The sequence below is a fragment of the Argiope bruennichi genome, chromosome X1 (genome assembly GCF_947563725.1).
Source record: "Argiope bruennichi chromosome X1, qqArgBrue1.1, whole genome shotgun sequence".
NCBI lineage: Eukaryota > Metazoa > Arthropoda > Arachnida > Araneae > Araneidae > Argiope > Argiope bruennichi.
The window spans coordinates 132310959-132321653 of NC_079162.1; the positions used below are offsets into that span (position 1 = coordinate 132310959).

At 30.6% G+C, this 10695-nt stretch overlaps 1 protein-coding gene across 2 annotated transcripts in view; it reads left to right on the forward strand.

The window, feature by feature from the left end:
* Positions 1-9651, forward strand: part of LOC129958641 (uncharacterized) — a 90312-nt gene extending 80661 nt beyond the window's left edge. For both annotated transcript variants that reach the window (XM_056071241.1, XM_056071242.1), the window contains exons 34-35: positions 7055-7223; positions 9251-9651. In XM_056071241.1, the coding sequence (XP_055927216.1) occupies positions 7055-7223; positions 9251-9643 (562 nt within the window). In that variant the 3' untranslated portion in view covers positions 9644-9651. The remainder of the gene's footprint in view (positions 1-7054; positions 7224-9250) is intronic.
* The last annotated feature ends 1044 nt before the right edge of the window (positions 9652-10695 follow it).

Here is a 10695-nt window from a genome sequence, read left to right on the forward strand (position 1 = left end):
TATCTTTATTATTTTATGAGTTATTAAACATCAAAATGGGTCCGGGACTTTATAAACACCCTGTATATTTGAAGGACTCAAAAATCACTACTAGTTTAGAACGCACATTTAATTACATTTAGGACGATTAGGACATTTAGGATATATATACATTAACATAAAAGAATTGAACATTCAGTAGATTTCGTCAAATACGTCTCGTCTCGTCTCGTCTTTACTTTCGTCCAGATCCGTCTGATCTGACACGTCTTTACTCTCGTCCAGATCCGTCTGATCTGCTCTCCGTCTAACCAGCGTCAACTCCGTCTAACAACCAGCAGATGGCGCTCGCCAAGAGGCGCTCGTCACTATATATATATATATATATATATATATATATATATATATATATATATATATATATATATATATATATATATATATATATATATATATATATATACAGGGAGAGAGAGAGAGAGAGAATTAGTAATAAAAACCAAGTTAATAGCAAAAAAGAATCAAAATTAAATAAAATAAAATAAGAATCCTGCCTGAAGACTTTCTCAAGGGTCACTCCCAGGCAGGGATTCAAAATAAGGGATTTTTTCTGTGAGGAATCCAGACTTTTGTCCAACAGTATTGACCCCTCGTGACCCGAAAATCCCCTGAAATTAAGCCTAAAAGATACCCCATCTTTACAGAAAAGAAACAAAACAATAAATTAAAAGAATACGGCCACTAATAAGCAAAACTACAATAACATAAAATAACCATATAATAACTCTCATAAACAATTATGAAAACAAAAAGTAAAGCACATACCAGCAGCAGGCAAAAAAATTTTTTTACATAAGGTGTCTCATTCTTGTTTCCCACGCCCGAAACTGTTTTTGCTGACGCCATTCAAGGTAAAAATAATTGGAGGGTCTCAGCGCCATCTATTGAGTTAGTTAATATACAACGGAAAGTCTATTTTTATTTTAGGCAAATGATTAATCCAAAATCATCTCTTTTTTTTATTAAAATATTAATATTGCAGTAATTTCTGGGAAATTCATTATTAGTTAAATTTTTAATGAGATTATTTGTTGCTTCAATATAGGAAATTTTGTTATTACAAACTCTATTATTCCTGTTAAATTGTGAGAAAATTAAATTTTTTGAAATTTTAGAGTTTAGATTAGAATGATAATTACAAGGTTTCGTTATTTTAAAGTTGAATTCATCCCTTTTATCGTAAATACCAACTATTGCTTTATCATTAGCTATTTTTATTTTTAAATCCAGAAAGGTAGCCTCAAGTTGATTTTTATTTGTTTCTGTTAGAATTAAATCTTTTGGATTGCAACTAGTCACAATATTGGTATTATCTAAGTTTATTAAAAGTAAGTCATCAATATATCTCCAACCGTTAATTAAATTATATTTAATTATTTTTTTCTCATAATAATGTACGAAAATATTAGCTAAAGCACTTGAGAAAGCTGTTCCCATTGGAATGCCCTTTACTTGTTTATAAAAATTAATTCCATTAAAAACTTAATTTTCAGTAATATTAAAATTACAAAATTCTAGCCAGTTATTTTTAGGAATAACACCTTAATTTAAATATTCGTCATATATAAAAGCACAGACATTTATTAATTTTTCATGAGGCAAATTGGTCTATAAATTTTCGAAATCAAAAGTATTGAGTTTATTAATGCTGTTATCTTTAAGAAAATCTAAAACTTCTTTGTTACTTTTAATTATAAAGTTATCTTCAAATTTATCAAAGAAGTTTTAGATTTTCTTAATTTCAGAGGATTTTCGGGTCAAGAAGGTCAATACTGTTGAACAAAAGTCTAGATTCCTCACAAAAAAAAAAAAAAAAAAAACTTATTTTGAATTCCTGCCTGGGGGTGACCCTTGAGAAAGTCTTCAGGCTGGATTCTTATTTTATTTGGTTTAATTTTGATTATTTTTTTCCTATTAACTTGGTTTTTAATACTAATCGTCTAGATTGATCTGTGTTTTGGTAGTAGCTGCATTTGCGCTCTCTAAATACAATGGTGCTTTTTCTGTTTTTTACTTTTTTTACTTTTTAGTTTGATTCCGAAATATTTTTTTTAGTTTCGATTCCGTAATAATTTAGTTTCGTTTCTGAAATAATTTTAATTTTAGATTGTTGCAATAATAGGTTTTAATTTCATAATACTTATATATATATATATATATATATATATATATATATATATATATATCGGGTTGTGATAATTAAAGTTCGCCTATTCATAAGTCTCTAGACCCGGTTCTATGGCTTTAAACGAAACAAGATTTCCCTAGTGTGTAGTACAAGTGATGCGTTCTGCGAAAATCAAGAGAAAAAAGGTTCAAATTTTCATCAATAGGTGAACACTACTCCAACATCTAAGGCAATATTTGCTTTTTGTGTGTGTGCGTGCGTAACAAAATGAAATAAATGAAACTTTATTATACAGTAGATAAAAGTAATTTTTTACAGATTTATTCTATCAATTTCGGTCAATCCACATAAAGCACTCAAAATTACAAAATTTCGACAAATGCATAAAGAAGATCACTTTTTATTCAAATCTTCGATGAACTACGTAGAAATGGCAGGCATGTCACAACTTCGAAATTCTGAAATACGATTCAAATCAAATGACGATTTAAAACAAGCTAATAAGGTTTGTGTCTGCGATTCCTTTGATATTGAAGGAGTTTATTCTTTTTGAAAAGCATTAGAATTTACATTTTGTGAAAAATGGTAACTCTGAAAGAAAAAGCTCTTCTCGTAAAGTTATTTTATAAAACTTGCAACAACGCAGCGGCAGCTCTTCGAGAATTCCGGAAACAGAAATATGTTAGATGTGGAATGTTACCAGTGTCGAAATGTGGCATTCACAAAATGATTAAAAAATACGAGGCAACAGGAAAACTCGATATTCTTCCTAGCAGAGGATGAAAACATGAGGATATTTCTAACGTTGAAAATATTGCTACTGCTGACATAGATTTAGCAAACCACTCGCCGTGTGGTAATGTAAATGTGCCAGCTATTACAAATGAAATCTATGCATCGATTTCCAAGGTGAGAAAAGTGGTGCGTCAAATTTTGCGCTAGTATCCACACAACATTCAGAGGGTGAAGCAGCTGATACAGCACGATGCAGAAAGTCGGCTAGCATTTTCATTACATTTTATTGCACGAAAGAGTGTGGATGACTCTTGGGCCCTGGAATTTTCTGTAGAGTGATTAAGCACATTTTTATTTAAAAGGAACAAGTGAACACACACAACAATCAGATTCAGGCGAAAGAAAAACCTAATGTAGTTTAAGAAATTCCATTGCACACAGCTAAAATGACAGTGTGGTGCGGTTTTACAGCTAAGGTTTAAGATAGGGCTATATTTCTTGAGGACTCAATCCCCTGGACCCATTATAAATGTAATGGGTTCAGTAAATGAAAAAATTGGAGTATATATCACAATAAGGTGTAAAGTTTTGTTATTCCCTAGTTGCAACAGTAAGGCTGCCTTCAAAATACCCTTTTTATGCAAGATGGTGCACTACATCATATTGCACGAACTGTTCAGATCTTCCCACTACGCCATTTCACACAAGACCGTATGATAAGTCGTTATTTTCAAACAATCTGGCCACCACCATTGCCTTATCTTACTCGATGCGAATTTTGGTAGGCGGGATTTTTAAAAGACTCTATATCTAAAGACAAATGTTAGACGATCTGAATGTACTGATCTGAAGAACAGCATTAGACTTCACATCCGCTCAATCTTATAGGTCACTGTCGGCTATGCAGTTGAAAACACAGTTAAGAGAATGGAATACGTGATTGCAAATAATGGAGGGTTCATTGAGCATGCGTAAAGCTATTTTTCTTTATTTCATCTCTGCCGATCAACAAGCCTTACTTTTGTTGTTGCAGTCTGCATCACATGAAATTATCTCCTTTTTTCTGCATTGTTTGGAGACATAGGTCCTGTTCTAGAGCTTTCAGTATTAGCGAAATTTAATTTTACCAACTCTGAAATTAATGTATCTTTATTTTGTTTTCTACAATAAATTGGTAAAAATCGCCTTAGATATTAGTACACTTTCACCTATAGATGAAAATTTTCGCTTTTTTTTTTTTTTTTCGATTTTTACAGAGCGCATTACTTGTACTACATATTGGTGAAACTTTGTTTCATTTGAACCGGCTCTAGAGACATTTCAATAGGCGAACTTTCATAACCCTTTATATATATATATACAATATAAGTCAACTCTGCATTGGTATTGAATGTCTTGAAGACAATCAATAACAATATTGAGAAGGTTGGTAGCACTATCAGCCTGAAATATCAAAGCAAATGTCTTGCATATTGTATATAAACAATGCTTATATTTTATACATTTAACATTATTTGTTCTTCTGTGAGTGCTTATTAAACAAAAACAAAAAAAATGCATAACAGCTCTGGCTTTGTATAACATTAATAACTTGTTTGTATTTCAGTAATTATTTTGTTACTAATTGCATAAGACAAATTTTGAGATTCTCAAGTTACAAACAGCCATTTATCAATAATGGTAATGAATGCTTGGTTGTTATATAAACAAGATTGCTCATCTTATATTACAAATACTATGAGATAATATACTTTATTAGAAATTTAACCTGATATTGTATCTTGTTTATATCAGGAGTACAAGAGAATCAATAAGAAGAGATAACATTTTGTTTCACAGATAAACAATTAGAAGAACAAAGAAAAAGAAGATCAATTTTCAGGATTTAAAAAAAAAAAAAAAAAAAAAAAAAAAAAAAAAAAAACGCGAAAAACTAATGTAAGTTGAGGTAGCAAATTGGCAATTTTTTGAGGGGGGGGGCAAGAAAGCATACTACAAAAAACTATGATGTAAAAAAAATTCCAAAAATGAAATACTCCAGATATAACTTACAATGTTTAATGTCAAGTAAAAAACTGTTTAATGGATTTTCACGTTTAAGCGTTCATGCACAGAAGTGCAAACATTGTAAACTGTCATAACTTTAAAGTTACAAAGTGAATTCATTGTAATAAAATTGTTAAAAGTGGTTAAAAAAATCTTTGTATATATAAGTTAATCTCTCTATATAAGTTTTACGTTTATATTTGATTTTAGGTTGGGTCATTTTTTTATATTTAGGAAAAAATTCAGCCCATAGGAAGTTAAATACTTCGAACATTATTTCAATGATGCTATTATCTTTCTGGAAATAATAAAATTTCTATTTCTTAAATACATGATGGGCACAAATTAGCTGGATAAAAGAAGGGTCTATTATGCATAACTGTATAGCCAAAGAGAAGGATTTTACGATGGAGAAACAAATTTTATCTTTTCATAAATGTCTACCTTTTTTTTTTTTTTTAGTTACCAGTTCCAAACTGGTAAATTAACTCTTGTGATATATTTGTGAGCGTTTTCGTATCGATCTATCCAAGTACAACTGCAGTTATCTAGAAATCTCGACTTCATTGCATTGTTGAATGATTCACAACATTAGTTTCGCTTCTTGTGCTTCTCGTCGCTATAAAAATACAGAATGATCAAAAATCAATTTCACTCAGATGAAACAAATACGACAAGGTTCCTATATAGCCAATCTGCTATTAAGCTGCTACATTACAATTTTATTTTACAAATTATTTTATAAAATGATCCGAATCATTTGGGTCCAAGCTGTAGAAGTCGTAATGGAAGTCTTAGAAACCGTTTTATATATAAAAAGAATCATATAGTAGCTCCACTTCCACTAAAATGATACTTTCGTTAATTTACTGAAAAAAATCCTTCAGAAAAATTTTACTAAAACATTTCTTTCATAAGTTTAAAATGTCATTATTGAATTTTAAATGCAATGCAAGAATATTCCAGGCAAAAAAAAATTTCAGCCTTTCACCAAAATCAGTTTATAAGCGAGGGACTACATACATTTATGTTCATACATAGGGAGAGAGGATAAATGTGGATGCAAAAATTCAAATATAAATCTATACATAATGTAAAAATAAATTACTAAGTCTCGCATGAGATAATAGAGGGACAGTTTTTATTTGTTAAATTTAGAATCAGTAGAGCAAGAAATGGATTTGGTCACATACAGGATGGCGGCTCTAATTGTGGCCCAACAGCTAACTTCTAAACCGTTAAGGGATAATCAAATACTACTAGTTGAAGAAATGCTTTAAATGACGTAAAGAATTATATTTGATGTTTTTTGAATCCGTAAATGTACTGCTGATAGACTATGAAGTTCTAATTTTTGTTCAGAATACTGTCTGGTTAAACATATTTTGTAAAATATCCCTCTAAATTTTAAATAAAAAATGTTCTACTCTTCTGCAATCAGAATTGTCATGTGATGATTGATATATCTTCCTCGAGACACCCACTGAAACGTTCTAAATTAGAAATAATTTTTTTTTCATCAGGGCATTTATTGACTCAAAGAAAATAAAATTTAATACCATTTTTCCAATTGCCAGTATACGTCTATTTCTCACAATTTAGAAATTAGCTATTGGGCCATGATTATACTAGTTACCCTGTATAATACTTACCGCTAGAGCATAACTAAGTGTTAATGCATTAACGTAAAATGTAAATCCATACAAAATTCTCACAGAGTTTAAATATTTAATCACAATTCAATCACTTTTTTGTACAGGTTTATGTATGAGGAAAAAGGCATTCTATTCGGAAAAGCATGACAGAAATAAAGATGTCAAGAATAAGTTACTGAAATTTTTTCTCGGATCAAAACCATTGACTGAAATTATTTCATGGATGGTTTGTCTAATACTTCGACTTTTTGTGTCTGATAGCTTACATTTTTTTTTTTTTTTTTTTTTGTGTGTGTGTGTGTGTGTGTGTGTGTGTGTGTGTAATACATTTGATTTGATCCTATTTAGTCAGATTCCAATTATTTCCACAATAAAATATTTTCCCAAATCTACGATAGAATTTTGTCAACAAATTAACATTTGTATTTTCAATATTTTTTAATCATTGCAGTTCGTGGGTACCTCTCAAGATTGTATTGGATGATTTATTGAAAACATTGCTGTTTGAAGGAGATAAAGATGCTGATACTTTAGAAGCATTGGAATATGCATTAGAAGTCTTGGGCTATGATACTTTTCATTCCAAAATTTTCATCGTTTTGACACCAAAAGACAAACAGGTAAGAAAATTCTAATAGATAATAAAAACAGTTCAAATTATTTTCTTTCCACTTAATTTTTTATACATCTCCAAAATTTAAAATTTAAATATTTTCCGAAAATTGAATCGGTATCATTTGTCATCCATAGAAGAAAAGCTGATATAATTTTTCATAGCAGCAGCTCAAAATAAAGAGAGAGAGAGAGAAACGGGTAGATGTAAAAAATTATAAATAAAACTTTAAAATTTTCATAAAATATGAGGATTTTTTAAGATAATAATCATCAAAATATTCTCAGAGTTGTGTTAGAAATAAATAAAAAATATGAATCAATATTATTGAGCATTCAGATATAAAATACTAAATATTTCGAAATTTATTAATTAAACAATTTTCAGCCCATTAAGAAAAAGAGAATAATTTAAACTCTTTATTGCTGCTTCATAATCCATAATTTAATTATTTTTTCAATTCCATTTCATTTTAAATTAAAGTTTGTGTGGAAAATAAATACTTCTAATATGATACTAAATACTTCTTGCATGAAGATTTGAAACAAAATGTCGAAAACATCAAAACATTTTACGAGCATTTGAAAGAGTTTTGGAACAGTAGCTTATAGTAAGAGGACACGAGGTAGTTTGATGAGTGGGTGAACCTTCGTGGCTGCATGAACAATTTTTTGACTCAGCCACTCAAATTTTTCGAAATATCTCGGAAACGGACCCTATTCAGTTATAAATAAAACCTCGTACCTAGAGCCTTACAAAAAATTCGGGGCTACATTGTGTAAGTGGTATTAGTAAATGTTTTTAGTTTTTTGTGTATCAAAACTGTAAACAGTTAGTTGTTCCTTCTTCTCATTCTCTCTGTCAGGATTGCATAGACAAATTTATTAAAGATTTCTTCAAATAATTTATTGGTTTTTGTAGACCAGTGGCAGTTCCTTCAATCGCAACGCTTCTAGCTAGGTGGTCAGCTTTTTCGTTTCCGAGAGGCCATCATCAGCTTTTATCCAGTTTAAAGTTATGTTTCTATGTTGAGAGAGCAAAGTTTGAATTGTTTTAGTTAATTTGAGAATAGTTTTGAGAGATTAAATGGTTGAGACTGGAGAGGTTAGTACTCCAGACTGCAGTATGTCAAGATGTATGTATGTTTGACAAAACCTCTACTTGAAACACATTATTCTCTTATTGCTGTTTGACTATTCAAACTTTATACTATCCTACAAAGCCACGAAGGCATTTGGAGCCATCTGTATAAATATTAAGTCCTTCAGAAACTATTATAGTGGGAGACAGGTTACTTTTATCGTCGAGATCATATTTAGCAAGATGTGATCTGAGAAAGGTATCTTTGGCTTCGAGCTCTTCAGAAAGAAATGATTCTTCAAGGAATATCCTCTTCTTTTCAAACTTCCCACTCGAACATAATAGCTTCTTGTTCCGTTTAATGAGAAGAGGCAATATTCTGGTTATTGTTTGAATGCTTTTGTTGAGGTGGTATAATACACACCTGTGATAAATAACAGGTTTTTTTTTTTTTGATGGCCAAGAGTAATTTCTTTAGTCGAGAAGTAATATTCGAAACCCAAGCAGTGGTTATTTGGAGAATCATCCTCTCTGATTCAGTGAAATATAATATCCTACGATGTTCTTGTGTGAACCTCAGGTTTTCTTGCTATTCTTGCAATTCTTTGGTGAGTGAGTGTGGTCTTAATGCCTTGGTGTTTAATGTGTGCAGCCCAGTTAAACTTTTCATCAAGAATGATTCTAGATATTTAATAGTGAGACTTCGTTTTATCGATTTTTTCCGGCATTTTGGTAGAACCTCGAATCAGAAGTTAAGAAAACTTTCCCCATTAGAAGTTAAGTTTCTTTGCGCAACCACATAGAGAATGGAAATATAGAGGTTAAATCACAATTTTAATTAGTCTACTTTTATTATTACAAGAACAAAAAAATCCGTTGCTTCTTGTTCTTAAAATTAAAAAAAAAAATTCCAGTTTTTCTAAATTTACCGCATTTTGTAATTTTTTTTTGCAGAGTAGGAACAAAAAGGCAATTCGTGATCTACAGCAGAATATGGAAAAAAACGGAATCTCCGTTTACACGTTGTCAAGCTATTCTTCTATTGAAAAAGGTTCGAAAGTGTTTGGAGTAAGAGAAGATGGCCACATTATACCTTCATCAACAAAAAACGGAACTGCATTTTTAGATTATCCCAAAGGGGATTTGGCAAAATTAGCTTTGGCTACAAGAGGATCAGTCTTCTTGACAAAATTCGTTCTATCCAATAGTCCAGCTTCATTCTTCAGAAAGTTTGCTGATGAAGTATGGGCCAAGGTTCAAAAAGAAGCTGAAGCATGCAGAGAATGCTCGTCTGTAAAGAGCAGTTGGTGGTGGCAAGTGAATGAGTGCAATATAGTACACTGTTAAAACTCGTTATCAAGCAATGTTTGCAATTTTCTATTGTATGTTTGAAAAATGAAATAAAAAATTGAAACATAATATATCTTAAAACTGTTGTATTTTACTTTATGAAAATGTAGCTTTCATTTTAATGCATAAAAGTACCAAATGTTTCGTTTAATTCTCTTCTCCTCAAAATTAGTAGTTTTAAAAAACAGCATTGGTTATTTAAGGTAAGGTTAAATCAAGTATCGAAATATATCTGTTATATATATAAGCGACCCCATCTCTCTTATCTTAAAAACTAAAATAGCTAGAGTCTTGTTGTCAAGGTATAATAAAGTAGCTATAAATTACACAATGAAACCACTTACAACGCCAGCTAGTGACAAAATTCGAAGTTAGGAAAAAAGGAAACAAAGCTCTAAACAATAATCAATTTATTACAAAAAAAGTATCTTGAACACATTAATATTAAAAATGAAATCCCTTAATCGCATTTATTTTCCCTCGTCATTTCCAAAAGTGTAATGTAACGAATAGATTGGATCTCAGAAAACCGAGTTCTGAAATTCGTGATCGAATTAACTGCTCATTTTTACCAGCCAACACTTTTTCAAGCTAGCAGGGCATGCTGAGAAATGTTGCCGGTTTATCATGGATCACTTATGATCTAGTCAACATTCCTTACAAATAGGATAAGAATATGTTTCGTATGTTTTTATATGATGATCAGTATAACAAGCAGAAAAATCATTAGAAGGCGATTGAAAATCCCTTCGCAAACACAGCAGGTACACATTACCAAATTGGTTCTAGAAGCGAAGCCACTATTGTACTATTTAACTTCAGTCCTTCCTTTCACCCTATAATACAAAGCTCTGAACTTCCAAGTTCTGTATTACATAAATGAGAACAAAGATATGTGCACTGTCATAAAAGCATGCACTAATTAAAAATCAAGACATGCTAAATGGAGTGAATATAATCAAAAAACAAAACAAAAAAAAGCATTTAAACTTATATTATTCAAGTATGAAACTTTTATATCTGAATAAAATATGAATATACTGTATATT